At 38.9% G+C, this 19,816-nt stretch overlaps 4 protein-coding genes across 7 annotated transcripts; 2 read left to right on the forward strand and 2 right to left on the reverse strand.

The window, feature by feature from the left end:
- Nucleotides 1-2,349: 2,349 nt before the first annotated feature.
- LOC141649755 (uncharacterized) lies at nucleotides 2,350-3,211 on the reverse strand. The gene is made up of 4 exons (XM_074458436.1): nucleotides 3,191-3,211; nucleotides 2,776-3,043; nucleotides 2,594-2,678; nucleotides 2,350-2,503 (listed from the first exon to the last, which is right to left on the reverse strand). The coding sequence occupies exons 1-4, from the start codon at nucleotides 3,209-3,211 to the stop codon at nucleotides 2,350-2,352; spliced, it is 528 nt and encodes a 175-aa protein (XP_074314537.1).
- Nucleotides 3,212-4,726: 1,515 nt separating this feature from the next.
- LOC141646318 (uncharacterized) lies at nucleotides 4,727-16,593 on the reverse strand. Of its 4 annotated transcripts, XR_012545502.1 has the most exons (8): nucleotides 16,420-16,593; nucleotides 6,696-6,954; nucleotides 6,526-6,610; nucleotides 6,229-6,444; nucleotides 6,029-6,134; nucleotides 5,770-5,946; nucleotides 5,296-5,478; nucleotides 4,727-5,209 (listed from the first exon to the last, which is right to left on the reverse strand). XR_012545502.1 is itself a non-coding variant. In XM_074454249.1 (5 exons), the coding sequence occupies exons 2-5, from the start codon at nucleotides 5,631-5,633 to the stop codon at nucleotides 4,916-4,918; spliced, it is 471 nt and encodes a 156-aa protein (XP_074310350.1). In that variant the 5' UTR covers nucleotides 5,634-5,688; nucleotides 5,770-5,840; the 3' UTR covers nucleotides 4,727-4,915. The 4 variants fall into 4 exon arrangements, 1 of the variants encoding a protein (XP_074310350.1); XR_012545504.1 differs by having other exon boundaries at nucleotides 4,727-5,478; nucleotides 16,420-16,582; XR_012545503.1 differs by having other exon boundaries at nucleotides 4,727-5,478; nucleotides 16,412-16,582.
- On the forward strand, nucleotides 8,686-10,149 carry LOC141649757 (uncharacterized). Its single transcript, XM_074458437.1, has one exon. It carries the CDS (start codon nucleotides 8,686-8,688, stop codon nucleotides 10,147-10,149), a length of 1,464 nt encoding a protein of 487 aa, XP_074314538.1.
- LOC141649758 (uncharacterized) lies at nucleotides 10,312-12,673 on the forward strand. The gene is made up of 2 exons (XM_074458438.1): nucleotides 10,312-10,750; nucleotides 11,313-12,673. The coding sequence occupies exons 1-2, from the start codon at nucleotides 10,312-10,314 to the stop codon at nucleotides 12,671-12,673; spliced, it is 1,800 nt and encodes a 599-aa protein (XP_074314539.1).
- Nucleotides 16,594-19,816: the final 3,223 nt, after the last annotated feature.

A 19,816-nucleotide genomic window follows, 5' to 3' on the forward strand; every position in this document is an offset into this window, starting at 1 on the left:
TATTAATTAATAAATATCATTAAATAAAAGTCAAGTTACAAATATTGGTAGATAATCTCTCATTTGATTGTAAAATTTAAAATATTAATTAATAAATATCATTAAATAAAAGTCAAGTTACAAATATTGGTAGACGATCTCTCATTTCATTGTAAAATTTAAAATATTAATTAATAAATATCATTAAATAAAAGTTAAGTTACAAATATTGGTAGATGATCTCTTCTTTATTAGATGAAATTGGGTTGTAGAGCTTATTACTCACTAATTTAGACTTGGCAAAATCAACCCATGCCTGACCCGAGACCCGAAATCATCCCGAACTGTCGCACCCGAAACCCGAATTGACCCGACCCTAAAATGACCCGACCTTTCATGGACCTGTAACAGACCCGACCCGAAACCACTCAACATTACTGACCCGAAAGACTTGAAATGTCTTTTTCTCTCTTAATCATTGACCCGAAAATGTTATGACCCGAAACAACTCGACCCGCTTGACTCGAAACAGACCAGACCAAAAACCCTGAAACAAACTCGTAACCCGAAATGACCTAACCCGAACTAATATAAATACTTGTTTAAATTGGCCCAAATGAATTCCTAAATACTTGTTTAAATTGGCCCAAAAAAGCTTACACCCTTTGACCCAAATTTTATCAAGTACTCTAATTTCGTCCAACGTATGAATATATCAAAAGTACTTTATAATCTTCCTAACAAAGAAAAATCCTAAATATTCGTCAAAATTTGTCATCTTCAAATATACCTTCTTTTGTACCCCATCTCAGATTTAAGCCATCATCATTAATCATTATCAAATTTATGATCATCACATAATTTAAATCTATGCTAAACCAAAATTATCACCATCCATTTCACCGTTTTGCTCTTTTGATCTCTTCACTCATCCATTTGTGCTCCTCCATTATACTATAATTAATTAATTTGTGATTGTAAGGGCAATTCATCTTGGTTTCGACTAAATTCCTAAATTAATTAAATTGTTTTCGATCCATCACTTTCAGAATTAAATTTTATTCATAGGGTGAGTTAGATTTTCTCTGCTACTCTTTTTTTTTTTGAGAAAAAATAATTCATTAATAGAACACCATACGGCACTTACAATGAATAATTATAATCGAAAACAAATCTAATGGAAACCAAAGAAAAATAATTTTCTTAAAAACTAGGGATCTCAAAACAGCATCTGACAATTCGGCTCATCCTATTATCGCTATCTTCATGTAGCTTTTAAGGGGATCCTTTGTTTGATTTATGAGATAAAATTTACCTCTGACTGGTTCCAAGATCGTTGACAAATCACTTTTACCATTTGAAAGAACACGCTGCAAACCATCAACGAACTACTCTTGACTATGTTATTGATCAAACTAACTCCATGAATAAATGGAAAACCCCGAAATAAGGGATGGAAAAAACGATTCTCACCAAAAGGGAGACTTTTATTGAATAAAAGATAGATATGCATATTATTGATTGAAATTTGAAACAATTTTGGGGCTTACCATCAATCGATTGATAATCGATGGGAGCCCTCTGTATAATATGATGAAGGTTAGGATTTTTTTTAGAGAGTTTTTTTCTGGTGCTACTCATTTTGATTTATTGTTTTTCTTATTTACTTGTGTTTTCCGATTTTGGTTTTTGTGGGTTTTTGATTTTGATTAATGTAGCCATGTTGGTCGCAAAACCAATGTGATCCTTTATTTTTTTTCTCGATGATTCATTTATGAATCGTTTATACTCATATAATTTTTTTTATAGTTTTTTTATAAAAAACTTGTTTTTTATTTTTATTTTTCATAATATTTTTTCTCTTATCAAAATTGATTTTTTTTATAAACTACAAAAATTAAAAGTACTACTCGTACAATTTTTTTTTCATTTGTAAATTGGTATTGTATTGGGTTAAATAAATTGTGTCAATAAAATGTAAAGCAAATTTAAAATCTGAAATTATTGGAGAGAGACTAGTTAAATACCTTCAAAGAAGGTGGTGGTCCCTACAAAAAAAAAAGCAATACTTAATCCCTGAAATCAAGGGACCAATAGAAATGCAAAGAAGGCTTCAACTTTTATAGTAAGAGGATCATACGATGAGAATTTTAATCTATAATTAGAATTTTAAACCATAAATTAAAAATGTAATTATATTAACCTTGTTCTTAATTTTTCAACTTCTTCAATATTTGTATTTATATAGATCTTGGAAGTATTTGTCTTTGTAGTTAATGTTATTTCTCCGTCTGCATGTTTTAACAAATATGTAGATAATATTTATAGATTAGAGAAAGTGTTAGTAGTGTGCATGTAGAGAAATTTAAATCATTTTAAAAAGAACACCAAACCTCTTGTGACAATCCTTTGCACACATTGCAAAGCAACAATTGGTGTTTCTACTAAGAAGTATTTTGACCTTGACATTTTACTTGCTTCCACAACATAAGGCCCCCATAGCCACAATGGTAGTTGTTCTTGGCTGTAAATTTGTAGAAATAATTTTATTTGTCAGATTGTATGTATTGACGATTTTCACATTTAATCTTATATTTTTAAAGGTATTACTTACCTTGGATCTCCAATATCAACCTTTGTTTTGTGGAAGTCACTTTTTTGCATAATTTCATTGCATTCAACCACGTTGCCAATAACATCTATTTAGACGAAAGGTAACAATTAAAGTAACTAAATTTAAGGTTCTTTAAAATGTTAAGGCGTATTTAGTAAGACTAAATATTGAAAAGTAGTTACCTATTAGATCTCGTCCATCCAAATTGTTTTCAATGACATCCTTGAAACTAACAAACTTGAATCCATAAGTAGGCATTGATTCAATTTCTATCTCCTCCGCTGTTGTTAAATATGAAAATCGTAGTCGACATGTATGTGGTACAACTATGTTATCTCCTAAGTTGGTTACGGATTGGAATTTTGTAATTTTGTAAGAGTAATCGTCCTTGATAACGTCTTCAAACCTCTTAACTAAACATTTCCCAATAGTTGCTTGAATAACACCTCCCTGTAACACATATTTATGTAACACTTAATAATAAAATATGCAATAATAAAAAGTTGTTGAAATAATAAATTTATGTAACACTTAATAATCAAAAATGCAATAATAAAAAGTTGTTGAAATAATATATTAATTGACGCAGTTACTTACATTTTCATCAACCAAAATCATTTCAATGCTATGGTAATCTTCCTTTCCCGGATTGTTGTAGTTTTCTATTTTCCATAGATGTACCACCCTTGCTTCAATATAGGAGTGTCAAATTCCCGCTCGCATATCGCAAATTAGTCTTTTTGTTGGTTTTTCTAACATGTTTGCAATTTATGTTTTCTGATTTTTTACCCTTGGATTTTGTGTATTAAGGATTGGATTTTGTGAATGTAAAATTTTTGTTTGTTTATGGTATTTATAGGAGTTACTACTTAATAGTTTCAGTATTAGAGCAAGTCAAATGGTGAAGCTTAGGGACTTGCTTGTAATTTCTTAAAATTACAAGTTAGTTGCTACACCATTGGAGAAGGTCATGAAGATTGGCTTGAGTTAAGCTTGTTGCTTCATTAAGCTACTTGCTTATATGACCCCACAACTATCAATCAACCAACAGAAAAATTATTCCAATAAATAATTTGATATGTGGGTCCCATCAAGCTAGTATTAAAGTTAACTTAACCATTGAAATTGTTTACTAGCTTAGAATGGCTGTAGCTTATGAATTTGCCAAGCTAGTTGATTGTTGCTTACCATTGGACTTGCTCTTATGTGGGTGATAGTGGAGGAAGTGTTTAGTGGGATAGTTTATGGAGGTAGTGTTTCCAATTATTTTAATTTTTATTTAATAATTAATTTCTTTAATGGTTATGTAGTAGTGGGTGGTGGAATAAAAAGATGTGGGTAGTGTAGGATGACTGAATTGTAGTTATGGTTTTAATAGTTTAATAACTTAATTTCCTTATTTTTATCCCAAAAGTCTGAATTGTTCCGTAATTGTTTATTAAAATAAATTAAGGATTAATAAAATTTATTATTATTATGCGAGTTAATACCTTAATAGTTTGAGTATTTTATGGGTGGTAGTGGAGGAAGTGTTTAGTGGGATAGTTTATGGACGTAGTATTTCCCATTATTTTTAGTTTTATTTAATAATTATATTGTTGTCTTTTTCAATCGTTTTAATTTGATTGTGTAAACAATAAGTATAAGTATAAAATAATTTAATAATTATTTTAAAATTAAAGAATATTAAAATATTATTGAAGTTATGTTATACTATTATATTGTTGTCTTTTTTGTGTAAACAATAAGTATAAAATTTATTTCCAGATTTTTTAATTAGGGATGATTTTTTTGTTTTTAAATAATATTTTTTAAGTAAATTATAATTTTAAAATTAAAGAATATTAAAATACTATTGAAGTTGGTAGTGTATGTGGCTGACATTAATTTGTACTTGGACCTATTTTCCCATTTGTTTCGTATAATAATATTGAATTAGGTAGTGTATGTGGCTGCTATTTATTTCGTATAATTTTATGTTTTTTTTTTTCTATTGTTTCATCCTAAGTATCAATCTGAAGTATCATCGACTAAGTTGGACCTATTTGCCTATTTGTTTCGTATAAGTTAGTCTTTTATGTTTTCATTGCATTGGTATGTCATATTTAACAATAAATTAAAATTGACAAATTTGAAGCTGAAATTTGATTTACTCTAATTGATAAATTTACAACATGAGAGACATTAAAGCATCTATTATGATGTTTGAATCATCACTACAATAACTTGCTAAAATAAGGATAGATGTTTTACTTCAATTGCATTTGTGTCTGTCTAACTACACAGACTTAGGGAATAAAAAACTAAAGTTGACTTTAAGCTTCATTCTTTCTCTATTTTGATCGATTTCATCTTTTTTGATGCAGAATCCTTATTTTCAGCATTGTTCACTGCTGTTGTTTCTTCTCCAATGCTTATATCTGCATACTTTTTCTTCATTGGAACAGTTTCGCTGCTTGATGAGCTGCCGCCACCAGGAGTTAAGTTTTCCTGCCCATTTTTGTTATTAAATTTATTAGTTTCAAAATGTTAAATTACTTTTATTCCTTAATATTACAACTTTACCACTGTTGTTTCTGCTGAAATTGCTGACATATCGATAATGGAGGTTATATCCTGATTAGAAAAAATCAAATTATTTAGTATTCAAAAAAAGAAAGATAAACCATTTAGTCAACTCAATGTATATAGTGTTTCCTTACTTGTATCTTCTTATACTCTGATTTCCAATGCTTTATATGGTTTTCATTATCCGAAAAATCAATAACATTGTAGCACTTGGAATTTAACTGTAAGTTGAATCTATTATCTACTTCCACCTTGAAGACATATTCCTTATGTTGAAACTCTTTGATTTCTGTTGGAATTCCATGCTCATTTTCAGCCTGCAAAAATTATGGTGTTTGTTTATTATTTTTTGTTTTGATTGTTAGATGGTGTGCAATATTGAACCACTTTATTTAGTTCTAACCTCCTTCAATTTCTCAATGCATTGCATAACACTCTTGTTAACTTTCATTTTGATCAATTTGTCAAACATCTTTATGAAAGCTTTTCCTCCATATGCATCTTCAATGTAGAATTTTGCTTGGAATCTGCTTTATTCCCGTTAGCACTCTTTTAACATTTACTTTTACGAATTTTTTTCAAACTACAACATACTAATGTTTGCTCACCTTGTTAATCTATAGTGGTTTCCAATTTCATGTGCAACACATTCTTCTTGTGAGCAATATCATAGTCCATCAGCCTTTTTTTCCAGCCCTACATGTGCATACTTTGCATCCATTGTAATACCATTTGAATTTTTTATCAATTTTAGTGATGTAAGCCACTATCACATAAGTTCCAACCTGAAATTTCGACAAAGTTGAAGTAAACTTTAAATGTTGTACGTACGTACTTTATGGGTTTGTCTAAAATTAAGAAGCTTACCTTTTAAATATTCTTAAGTTCATCAATAGTCTTTATGTTTCCAGCAAGTATGTCCTTTGTCTTGACGTGAACTATGTTTCTTGTCCTTGGTGGCTTGTTTGCGTTTCTGCATATTAGTTTAACAATTTTAATATCAATAAGAATTAATGTTGTACTTGGTATTTTGGACAATTGTTCCTTAGTATAAAGACTTGAATTACCTTGCCCTAAACTCGTGGGCTTGTGGAATGTTAGAATTGATCAATATCTTTGAGGCATTGTCCGTTGTCGATAATTTGATTTCACCTTCATGGGGTACCCTTGGCACACACTGCAAAACCACAATTGGTTTTTCTTTCTTGTATTTGATTTCTGATGATATTCTTTTCGCATCTTCGACATATGGTCCCCATAGCCAAAAGCGTAATTTGTCCCCACTACAAAAATTTCTATTAGTTAAGGTATGCTTGATAAGTAATATAATGCTTGCATAGATTTTTTTGAAGTAGAAATATTACTTTAGATCTTCCAACACCAAATATGTTCTCTCCAAGTTGTCAATGTTTGAAACCATGTCATATGCATCCACTTCAGCTATCACATCTAAAAAAGATGAAACAATTTTGTTAATGATTGATACAAATTTGAAAATAATTGGTAAATAATTGTTACAAATGTAGTAGAGTACCTATTAGCATTCTTCCATCCAAGTTGTTGTCAATTATATCTTGAAAAGACACAAACTTGAAAGCACTTTTGGCTATTAATGCTTGAATTCTTTCGATTGTTGTTGTGGATCCAAACCTCAAACGACATTTATGGGCAGTAGCAATATCGTAGCCTCTGTTTTGGAATGTTTGAAGTCTACCAATTTTGCAAGTGTAACCCTCGATTATTTTGTCTTCAAAACTTTGTATAAGAGCTTTACCTACTGTTAGGCCCAAAATCTGGATATGGGCTGACTTGGGGCAGCAGGCATGCGAGCGCCACGGGATGCAGGATATCAGGGAGCCAGGGTGCCAGCGTCAGCAAGCAGCGTAGGATATGGGCTTTGGTCCACGCGGGAGAAGCTTATGAGAGTCCAACATCTTACGAGATCCGAAGAAGGAAAGTCCTACCCAATGTCAAATTAGGGATAACTTGGAGGGAAAGCAAGAAACCCTAGGCCAACGAGCTCCCCTATATAAAGAGCCTCAATGCAAAGAAGAAAGATCATCAGAAAATACAAGAACTACACCCTAGCATTGATAGCAAGCATACGAACTGTATTTCCTCTCGAATTATAGTGAAAATATTGGTGGGATTCCGTCTCCCCCCGCGGTTGTTTCCCACATCGGGTTTTCCGCGTCACCAAAATTGCTTGTGTTCTTTGTTTACATTGCTCATACAGGATAACACACGACAATCATTCAAATCGCGACATAGACCTAACTCTAAGACCGCTTTAACCCTAAATTGGTAGAAATTTACCAAAACAGTTTGGCGCCCACCGTGGGGCATAGTGGTCGTCTTCGTTAGTCAGTCTACTCAACAGTCAAAACATGTCCGGACACAAAGAAACAACCTCAGGCAACATCGGCAGTGCACCAGCAACACAGGTGCCGCCCCCTTCATCAGCAACACAGATACCATCTCCCTCGGCAGCAGCGGCATCGCGTACAACTTCGGGTAAAATCACCACTGCTGCTCAGATACCAGCAGCCAAGCAAAGTCAGAGTTCCCAGGTAGCAGCAAGCCCATCTTCGGGAAGGGCTCAGACTAAAGATCCAGGAGTCGCTCAGGGACAGCAGGGAGTCATTAAGTCAGAAAGAGGAGCACAACCCAGGCAACAGATTCAGGCTCCTCCGAGTCCCACCAGCATCATGATAAGCGGGTTGGACACGTTAGCCAGGACCATCAGGACTATGCAGAGCGAGAATAGAAGCATGAGATCCCAGATGGAAGAGGACAACAATCTCCTCCGAGCGCAGATCAACGAGTTAAGGAACCAGGCCGCTAGTTCGACCCCTTTGATGCAAGAAGATAGATCCGGAGGGCCGCCAGAAGAAAGCGGGGATCGAAGGCAGACACGGGTATTACCACGCTAAGTAGCACTCAGGTTAAACATCAATGGAACACCACAGCCAAAAGGAGGCCTGATCCCAACAGGATTGGGGGCATTAACACCAGACGAGGAACCAGCACGCCAAGAGCTTACACCCACATTAGGCGCGGTGGGACAGCAAAAAAGCAGGGCTACAGTTGCGGTCCCAATAACCAGGATGCCAGTTACGAATCAAGTTGAATATACCTGGGAAGGCACTCCGGCGGCAGCGACATCGCAGGGACGTCAAACAGAAGCCCTGGAACAGCAGAACTTCGCACGAGGAGCAGAACGTCAGTCACAGGGGCATCTGCGACCCACCGGGAGAGAGACATACATAGAAACAAAGCAGCCGGGAACTACGGAGCCTCCTCCGGAGGGTCCCGTGAATGCCTCGCCTATGGAGATGGCTGCACCGAGAAAGCTATCGACTCACCATTCATTCGACGATATAGCTACAGTGGCCTTACCAAAAGGATTTAGCGTCCCAACGATGACCCTCTTCGATGGAACCACAGACCCCTGTGATCATATCAGTCAATTCAAGCAGAAGATGATGGTTACTACCGCCACGGGAGCCTCATAGGAGGCATGTATGTGTAAAGGATTCGGTTCAACCTTAACCGGAGCAGCATTACAATGGTTCGTTGGCTTGCCTAACGGGACCATAAGATCATTCGCCGATCTGGTCAACGCTTTCAACCAACAGTTCTCCAGCAGCCGGAGGACGCCCAAGCAGCCAAGTGATCTATACAGGATCGTACAGGAGATAGGTGAGTCAATCAAAGACTACGTCACTAGGTTCAATGCGGAAAAAGTCTCAATACGAGGCTGTGATATGTCCACTGCCATCAACGCCTTCAGGCAGGGCTTGGATAAGGATTCAAACCTCTACAAAGAATTAACGATGTATCCTTGTGAGAGATTCGAGGAAGTCCAGCAGAGAGCTACTGCAGCGTTAAGGTTGGAAGAAGATATACAGGCTAGAAAGGGTATAACAAACTTCGACAAGACAAGCAGAAAATTCGCACCAGAAAAGAAAGACGACAGAGCTAAGCCGTACAGCAGACCCAATGTCAGCAGAATAGCAGAAAAAACTCAGCAAATTGACGATTCTCCGCATCCTCCTAAGCTATCTGAATACGGATTCAACACCGGAATAGAAGGACTGCTGAAAGCACTGAGGAGCCTGGGTGATCAGGCAAGGTGGCCGAAACCTCCCACCCAGGACCGACCAAACGACGACAGAGACAGCAGCAAAAGATGCGAATGGCACCCGGACATAGGTCACAGAACAGAAGATTGCTACAAGTTGCGAAGGGAAGTGAAGTTCCAGGTACACAAGGGAAACTTGGACCACCTGTTATCACGTGGGGGCAAGCAGGATAGAAGAGAAGCAGCAAATCAGGTGCTTCCTTCTGCTCCACCCATATGCACGAAGATTATTAACGTGATAACAGGCGGATCTGAGCTGGCAGGTTTGACATATTCCGCTGCCAAGAGGAAAGCTACCGGGAGCAAAGGGGGTCATCCAGAAACTTTGTACAGAGTAAGCCAGAGCAATTTACCCCCGGTAACTTTCGATGAAACTGACATGGAAAGCGGCGCAGAGCAGCACGACGATGCCCTAACTATAACGTTATCCATTGGCAATTGCACCGTACGAAAAACATTGGTGGATACAGGGAGCTCTGTGAACCTTATCATGCTCGAAACCCTCAAAACCATGGGTTTCGATAAAGAAAACCTGATAAAGAAATCTGTGCCCCTGGTGGGATTCAGTGGGGAGACCGCGCATTCAGTAGGTGAGATAACCATCCCAACGTATATTGAAGGAGTTAATAAACTAGTGAGATACCTAGTCATCGAAGGTCCAACCACCTACAACGTGATACTAGGAAGACTGTGGCTGCATCAGATGAAGGCAGTGCGTTCAACATATCATCAGTGTCTCAAGTTCCCAACACCATGGGGCACGGTTACGGTAAAAGGAGATCAAGAGGAATCCAGAAACTGCTATACCCAAGCCCTCAAGGCTACAACCAAGCTCCTCTCGTAGCAATTACAGGACCAGGGCACCTCGACAGAATACAAGGAACCTCCCTCGGAGGAGCTGGACCAGATACACCTGGACGAGGAACACCCGGATAGGACGGTGTTGATTGAGGCAACTTGCAGTGAAGAGCTGCGCAACCGGCTGATTTAATTTCTCAAGAACAACATGGACTGCTTCGCCTGGTCCCACAATGATATGGTGGGCATAGACCCATCCGTTATTTCGCATAAATTAAGCGTGAACCCAAGCTGCACCCCGGTACAGCAGAAGAGAAGAAAATTCGCGGCAGAAAGAAATGAGGTCATTAACAAAGAAGTAGACAGTCTCCTGGCAGCAGATAAAATTAGAGAAGTCAGTTACCCTGAGTGGCTCTCTAACGTAGTAGTGGTGCCCAAGAAGAACGGCAAATGGAGGGTGTGCGTAGACTTCACAGATCTAAACGAAGCTTGTCCCAAGGATCCCTTCCCACTGCCACATATCGATGCAATGGTGGACGCTACTGCAGGACACGAGGTACTCACTTTCCTCGATGCCTGGAGTGGTTACAACCAAATCAAGATGCATCTACAAGATCAAGAGAAAACAACATTCATGTCGGAGAGAGGCATATATTGTTACAAGGTCATGCCCTTTGGCTTAAAGAACGCCGGGTCCACCTATCAACGGTTGGTAAATAAAATGTTCAAGCAACAAATAGGAAAGACCATGGAAGTATATATTGACGACATGGTGGTGAAGTCTAAAAAAGCAGAAATGCACATTGAGCACTTGACAGATACCTTCCAGACGTTAAGGGAATTTAAAATGAAACTTAATCCATCCAAGTGCTCGTTTGGGGTATCTTCAGGAAAATTCCTAGGGTATATGGTGACCCAGAGGGGAATTGAGGCAAGCAAAGAGCAGATAAGAGCAATACTCATTTGGAATCACCCCGAAGCCAAAAAGATGTGCGAGGAGGCTAGCAGGGAAGGTGGCGGCCCTAAATAGGTTCATATCAAGGGCCTCGGATAGGTGCAAACTGTTCTATGATATATTGAGGAAGAGTCAAAAATTCGAATGGACTAAAGAGCATGAAAAAGCATTCGCAGAACTCAAAAGCTACCTAAGCACGCCACCATTGCTCGCGAAACCTGAGCAAGGGGAACCACTATTTTTGTATCTGTCAGTCACGAAAGCAGCCGTAAGCGCAGTCCTGGTCAAAGAACAGGAAGGAGTGCAGCATCCTGTGTATTACATTAGCAAGTCTCTGCTCCCTGCAGAGACCAGGTACACTTCCTTTGAAAAATTAGCATTGGCTTTGGTTACTGCCTCTTATAAACTGCGGCCGTACTTTGAATCTCACACCATCCACGTCATAACCAATTACCCGCTAAAGACTATTATGAGGAAACCTGAACTTTCAGGTAGAATGACTAAGTGGTCAGTACATCTTAGTGGCTATGACTTGCGATTTGAACCCAGAACGGCGATAAAATCCCAAGCCCTAGCAGATTTCGTCTCTGACTTCTGCCCCGCCACCCGTAGGGAGGCAGAAGAAGGAATGCTGGCAATAACAGGGAATCAGGATGGTGAAATCTGGACCTTGTACATTGATGGAGCCTCAAATGCAAGAGGGGCCGGCGTAGGTCTGGTCCTTCGATCTCCTAAAGGAGACATAATAGTGCAAGCCATTAGGTGTGAGTTCAAGGCAACCAACAACGAAGCCGAGTATGAAGCTCTTATACTTGGGATGCAGATGGCGACAGGGCTCAAGGTGAGGAACTTGAGGGTATACAGTGACTCCTTACTTGTGGTAACTCATGTAAACAACGAGTATGTAGCGCGTGATCCAAAGATGATAGCTTACTTGAAAATAGCCACAGAGCGAAAGTCAAAATTCAGAACATTCAAAATAACTCAGGTGCCGCGGGAGCAGAACGTGGAGGCAGACGCTCTGGCCACGTTGGGATCCACCTTCCAGCCCGCAGAACTATCAAACATACCGATTACTCACGTGTTGACCCCAGCCATCCAGGGAGAGCCAGATCAGAAACCAATGAAAGAGGATGTACACATGCAGTGTGCACAAGGAGCCAGGACACTGGTTTCCACAGTAGGACCGCAGGATGCAGATTGGAGGGTTCCATACCTAAATTGGCTAAGGGATGGGACACTCCCCGAAGACAGAAATGAAGCGCAAAGTTTCAGGATAAAAGCTTCCAGATACATCATGATTGATAATATTCTCTTCAGGAAATCATTGGCAGGACCATGCCTCAGGTGCTTAGGCAAAGAGGAAGCTGAAACGGTACTGAAAGATGTGCACAGCGGAGAATGCGGGAATATTATTTGGAGGACGAAGTCTGTCAAACAAAATTTTAAGACAAGGGTATTTTCGGCCCACCATGCGCGTGACGCAGTGAATCATGCTAAACACTGCGAGTCATGTCAAAAGGCGGCTCAAAGCAATCCACCGCCAATGAGAACCAATGCATCCGATTATCTCTCCATGGCCATTTATGATGTGGGGCATGGACATAGTAGGTAAGCTGCCCAGGGCTCCAGGAAACAAAGTGTATATGCTAGCTATGACCGATTACTTCTCAAAATGGATCGAAGCAGAACCAATGACGGAGGTAAAGGAGCAACAGGTGATCTCTTTCATCAAGCGCAACATCATAAGCAGATTTGGGATACCATCCGAGATCATATGCGATAATGGGTCCCAGTTCATATCAGACAACACCGAGGGCTTCTGTGCAAGATGGAACATAACACTAAGAAAATCAGCCCCCAGATATCCACAAACCAACGGCCAAGCCGAGTCCAGCAATAAAATCATTGTGGAGAACCTCAGGAAACGGCTGGAAGAGTTGGGGGGAAAATGGGCAGATGAACTACCACTGGTACTCTGGTCGGATAGAACAACACCTAAAATGGCAACAGGTCAAACTCCGTTTAGCCTTGTATACGGAGCGGAGGTAGTGATACCTTCGGAAGTTCTGGTACCCACGCACAGATACGGCTGTCAGACAACAGAGCAGAACAAAGTCGAAATGACCAGAAGACTGGATACAGTTGATGAGCTACGAGAAAGTGCCTACATACGTATGGCATCGTATAAGCAATCTGTCGCAAGGACGTACAACAAAAATGTCAAGATAAGGACCCTTGAAGTGGGGGACCTTGTACTCAGAAGGGTATTCGAAAATACCAAGTACCACAAAGCAGGCAAATTTGCCTACAAATGGGAAGGGCCATATCAGGTCGAAAGCATTGTCAAGAATGGGGCATACAGGTTGATGACCATGCACGGTCAAATCCTGGATAAATCCTGGAACATCCGTCACTTGAAACGGTACTTTGTCTGACAAAGTGCCAAAGCTTTAGTGTACAAAGGACCTTTCGAAAGTCCGTGAAGCAAAAAAAAAAAAAAAAAAAAAAAGTTTCCAAAAAAGTTTTTTTAAAAAAAAAGGGGTGGGGGGGGGGGGGTGGGGGTTAGTGTATGCTTTAGGTGTTAGTATTTTACACAAACTTTGTTTCCTTTTAGTTTTTCTTTTTTTTTTTTAGTCAGAAAGAGTCATTTTTAAACCAAGTAGTACAGGCTGTGGCTTCCTGGATCCAGGTGTTGCCCTGGAACACCATGAGACAGCACCAGGAAATTTGCACTACTTTGGACTTTATAATGCTTCTACGAAGAAAGGCTTTGGTACTAATGTTGGTTACTTATCAGATGAGGCACACTTTGAGGATCCAGCCCCTGCCATGTGAGGCTACGAAGACGTTTATCTTAAGTCAAGCCACATGGAGAGCATACGCCGAGGTAGCGCGCAGGGTTCGACATACTAAGACCACCCATACCTTAACGTTAACTCAGTAATTCCTTAGCTAGCTATGACGTAGATCAATGGGTGCACGCACGGATTTCAAACGTCTGGAACCACAAGGAACGCAACATTCCTTGTTAGTCAGAAACATTCAATGGAGGTAAGCTCTAAGTCAGCCAACCCTAGTGATAAGATATTTTACGTCATGGGTAAAATATGTTATCAAAAAATCTGTCGCCAGAAACAGGAGCTGTGCACCTGGAGCCAGGTCAGCTTCCTGGGTATGTCTATGTGGAATCAAAACTCCAGAAATCAGTGGCAAAAACGCAAGTATAACAAAAGTAGGGCCTAAAAACCTGGGCCCGGAGCCACTTTAAGTTCAGGCACCTGCTACCTTTAGTAGGCGCCATTAAAAGTTTAAAACCTGCACACCGGCAGGCACAAAACGTACCAAAACAAGGAAGAAAATAGTTTTTTACAAAACTTGCGCCACACAGGGCCAAGTCCCCAGAAAATTTGAAATAAAATTTAAGAGAGGTCAATCCTCTCGATAACCGCTTCCTGACCATTGCTCTGCTCCCCGTGCTCTGTTTGCTTCTCCGTTGCAGGTGCCTGAACAGCCTTAGGAGTTGTAGAGGCGCCATCACCAGCCTCCCTAGCCAAGATTTCCTCGACAGTCCCAGATATGGTTCTAGAAATATCCATGGCTGTGTACTCAGGCTCCGGATTGGCAGCTTCAGCTTTAGGAGGGAACAGGGCACTCAGGTCCATGCCATTGGGAAATGCACGAGCAAACTCTGCCAGCTCCTCCTCCAGGTTTCAGGACGTGTGCCTCCCCTCAGTATAAGCACGGATGCAGTCGATCCGTCCCTCAAAAGCAGTGTAGGCACCCACATTTTTGGCTAGCTTAGCCATCTCTTCAGCACGGGCCTCTGCCTTAGTCAACCCGGCAGTCAGAACACAGTTGGCCTCCTGGGTCCTAGCCAGCTGATCTTTAGCCGCCTCCTTCTCTTTTAGGGCCGCGTGGAGCTGCTCCCTCAACTTAGCACAGGTAGCTGTGAGCTCCTTGTTCTTCCCCCAGTGACCGACACTCAAACCTATGGGCCAGATCTGATAACCCAATCTCCGCGCCCAGGCTGTTGTTCATAACAACGGTGGACAAAAGGATTCTCCATGCATAAGGGGTGATTTGGGCCATGGGTAGGGAGTTCAAACGAATGAACTCTTGAATCATCAGGAGAAAAGGAAATCTAAGGCCAAGGGCGAAGGGATAGGTATACAAGCAGATCCACCCCGCTCGGAGGGCGTCTGCTTTCTGGCCAGGTTTGGGGATGAGGATCACCACATCGTCGCCCAACCCCAGCAAAGCTTTGATCCTAGGTATATCCTCTTGGGTTAGGTGGGAGTCGCCGGAATGCGGTCTCTTGAGGACTCCCTGTGAAGGGAAGTCATCGTTTTCGAGGTCGATGGTGGTGGAGGAAGATGATGTTAAACGGGTCTTAGCCATGATAAACGAGGAGAGAGAAGTAAAAGTACCTGAGAGGACGGTGGAAGGCGGCGCTGGCAGTAAAAGGACGTTGACGAAGATGAGATTTGGGGAGACGGAAAGTTGAAGGTTTTGAGGAGGCAAAATGATGATGAAAGAGAAAATGGTGGGCGGATAAGATTAAATAGGAAGGGGTAGTTGGGGTTTTCAGAAATGTGAATTGAAATGGAGTATGCGAGAAGTCACTCAACGATACACTGCAATTTCCCGCTCAAATAATTAGGGTTGCACTTTTCGCAGAAAATTGGGGGCAAACTGTTAGGCCCAAAATCTGGTTATGGGCTGACTTGGGGCAGCAGGCCTGCGAGCGCCACGGGATGCAGGATATCAGGGAGCCAGGGTGCCAGCGTCAGCAAGCAGCGTAGGATATGGGCTTTGGTCCACGCGGGAGAAGCTTATGAGAGTCCAACATCTTACGAGATCCGAAGAAGGAAAGTCCTACCCAATGTCAAATTAGGGATAACTTGGAGGGAAAGCAAGAAACCCTAGGCTAACGAGCTCCCCTATATAAAGAGCCTCAATGCAAAGAAGAAAGATCATCAAAAAATACAAGAACTACACCCTAGCATTGATAGCAAGCATACGAACTGTATTTCCTCTCGAATTATAGTGAAAATATTGGTGGGATTCCGTCTCCCCCCGCGGTTGTTTCCCACATCGGGTTTTCCGCGTCGCCAAAATTGCTTGTGTTCTTTGTTTACATTGCTCATACAGGATAACACACGACAATCATTCAAATCGCGACATAGACCTAACTCTAAGACCGCTTTAACCCTAAATTGGTAGAAATTTACCAAAACACCTACTGTGGCTTGAATAACATGTCCTTACAATGAATAATTTTGTTGCATACTTTATTACTAAAATTTCTATGGAAAAAAATATATGGGACATTTAGTAAAATAAAGTAAACTTTCTTACCTCTTCATCCACCAATATTAGTTCTAATGAAAAATCTTCTCCAACAAAGGCTTTCCTAAAGTCTTATTTTTTCCATTTTCGCACTACCCTTACTTTCACATACACTCCTGTTGTTCCTCTTATCAATTTTGATACACTTATTTGTTGTGGCTCTTGCATTGTTGGTATTGTTGTGAGTTGTAAAATGGCTGGTTATTTTTGTAACTGTAAGTTATTTAGTGTTGTTTCTCGTTGTTTATGTAGTTAGAGGCTGATTTTGTGCATAACTCAAGTTTTGTTTTACTGAAATGTGCCTTTTTTTTCAGCATGTATTGTTGTTAGTGGGGTAATTATTGTTTTATTTACATTTATTTATTTCATAACCGATGTCTTGTTTGACTGAAATGTCCCTTTTTTTCAGCATACATTTTAGTGGGGTTGATTATTGTTATATTTAATTGTTAGTGGGTTACAATGTTTAATTAGTAACAATTTTATTAACTTGACTATGAAAATTGAACCGTGGCTTACAATGTTTAATTAAATTGTATTTCGTTTAATTCGTCTATACTATGATATGAATTAAATTTAAAAATAACCTTTAAATTCCAAGAATAATAGTATCAATTTTATTATTAACTTGGACTATGAAAATTAAACTATGACTTACAATGTTTAATTAGATTTTATTTTGTTTAATTCGTCCATACTTTGATATGAATTAAAAATTAAAAACAAATATTAAATTTAATTGGGATAACGTAATTTTTTGTTTCTTGTACATCTAACGTTATCGGAGTTCCGGAAACGGAAGAATAGTCCGTTGAGTTATTTCAACTATAAAGGTACATTTTTTTTTGGTTAATGATGGCTATTGGCAGCTTAACTATTGTGCCACCCTATTGTCGGTGGTTAAGGCGGGCTTTAGTTAACGTTACCTAGTTCATCAAATCTCGATGATGAATGGTCAATGGTTTTATACACCAACCTGAGAGATTGTATTTGTAATTTACATATTTTTTGGATATATAAATATTGATTGCTTATTTATATTTTTTTGAATTATTTGGGTATGTAATTTATTTTATTTGGACTGTAAATAATTTTCATATTCGGTTTTTGGATATGTAATTTTTGTTTTTGGACTGTAATTTTATATTTAGTTTGGTTATTTGGTTGCTAAAATTTCAATTTTGGGTATGTAATAGTGGACTGTAATTTATAATTTTGGATGTGTAATTTATTGATGGACTGTAATTAATTTCAATATTGACTGTAATTAATTTCAATATTAACTCGGTTTTCTGCATATGTAATTTTTGTATGTAGACTGTATTTAATTTTATTTTTTGGCGACGTAATCATATATCCATATCATATCATTTATATACTATATAGTTTCCCTAAAATAAATCTACAAACGTGATAATAGAGGAGAGATAGAAGAATAAATTACCAAATGAGGAGAGAGGGAAATTAAACATTTAGGCTTGAACGTGGGTATAATTTTTCCAAAAATGCTGCAGCCAATAGGAAGCTTAGAAAGGCTTCAGCTTTTATAGATAGGGGATTTTACTTGTTTTTGAGCATTTTTGTTTTTTTCCTGAATTTATTACCTCAAATTTTATTTGTTTTTGAACATATGTGTATTTTTTCTGAGCTTATTAGAGTTATAAGTTAGATTTTAATTCTTTTTCCGTCAAAACTCAAATTTAAGTAAGTTTGTATGTAATGTTTTTGAGTTTTATTGTAATTTTTTTGAGCTAAAATGTGTCCTTAGCGCACATGATAGTAATCTAATTAGGGAAATACTGTTGAGAATATATCATCGTAAATTAAAGTTGAAACTCATATTTACCATAATTAGTCATATAATCTTGAAAAATTTTCCCTACTTAACTTATTATCATGTGCCCTAAGGGCACACTTTAGAAAAACCCTTAAATAATATTATTCCTTCTACATTCTGTTAACCTTTTATTTCTATGCATAAATCGTAAATCATTCGATAACAAAATACAATCTCGTCTGTCGAAAAGAAAGGGAAATGGGTAAAGAATTAATATAGTACATGGTGGACCAAAGGGATTTGAGAGAGGGAATGATTATAGATGGTTAATTATGTCTATGAACTTAACATTTCCCTCCAAAATATTAAGCATAAAAGAGTTTGAAGTTCCCTACACTTATGTGTGAAATTATAAAACAGCATTAGTACTAATTAAATTACAAATTCTGCTAAACCTAAACTGTAACACCCCCGTACATCAAGGCGCCTTACCAAGAACCACCCCAATGTACGGAAGTGTTACCATATCGGTTTCCCAAGGTAAGTAGACCAAATCAACAATAGTAGAACATATACATTAAAATAGATTTATACTTTACATGGTTACACCGCGGAGTAAGATACAACATGAGCAACTATCTGTAGATACCTCGTTTCTGCACCTCCCGCAAACCCCCCGGTGATGATTGGGCCGCATGTTTGATTCGCGGAACGATTTGTGACAGTTCGTAAGATTATCGTCAAGTGTTTGCTCAAATATTAATGTCAACCTCTTAGTTGTCATCTACGTCCAGATACGGTCGTTTTGGCAGTAATTAGAGTACATTCGGAGTCCGGGTCAAAAACCGTCTCCATTTTCTGATAACTGTTAAATCCCGAGTCAGAATGTTCTGGAATGTTCCGGATATTTCTATTCCATATTTTAAAAATTTTATCTTTTGGCAAACAATATCCCGTAATATTCATAAGATAATCGAATTATTTCCGTCCTACCATAACTCAAACGCGGAAATCTTTCTTCAGCAGGAGGAAACCTCCTGGGAACAGACGCAGCAGGCGCTGCGCCTCTTCCAAGGGACGCAGTGGCTGCTGCGCCTCTTCCCAGGCCCTTCTTTGCATGATTTACGTATCTTTTTCACTTCCAAAGAGTCTCCGAAACCCTATTCCTTCACGTGATTGGTATAAATAGGAGCTTTCGTTCCTCATATTTCTCACGCGAGTGTCCGCCCTTCTCTTCTCCCTTTGCATTCTAGACTTCGTTCTTACTAATTGGCGCCTACGTGCTTGGACTTCCGACCACGTAAGCTCGGATCTTTCCGGGTACCAGCCTCTCCGTTGCATGACCGACCAATTTGACCAACTACACCAATAATCAACTTAATTAATCAATCGTTTTCCTCTTACGAGGGCACTCTCTTTGCATTCACGTCGAGCATTCACTAGTCGATATCTTAGTTCATGTCGTTTCGTCAACATGTAAGTCTGAGGGTGTATAATCCTCTTTTATTTATTGTATTTTTGTACTTTATCGTATCACTCATGTAAGATTTATGTCGAAAACACCGATTAAAACCGATTTCTAAAACCGTCTTTCAAAATCTCTTTTTACGGATTTCCAGTAGATAGACG

The sequence above is a fragment of the Silene latifolia genome, chromosome 3 (genome assembly GCF_048544455.1).
Source record: "Silene latifolia isolate original U9 population chromosome 3, ASM4854445v1, whole genome shotgun sequence".
Lineage (NCBI taxonomy): Eukaryota > Viridiplantae > Streptophyta > Magnoliopsida > Caryophyllales > Caryophyllaceae > Silene > Silene latifolia.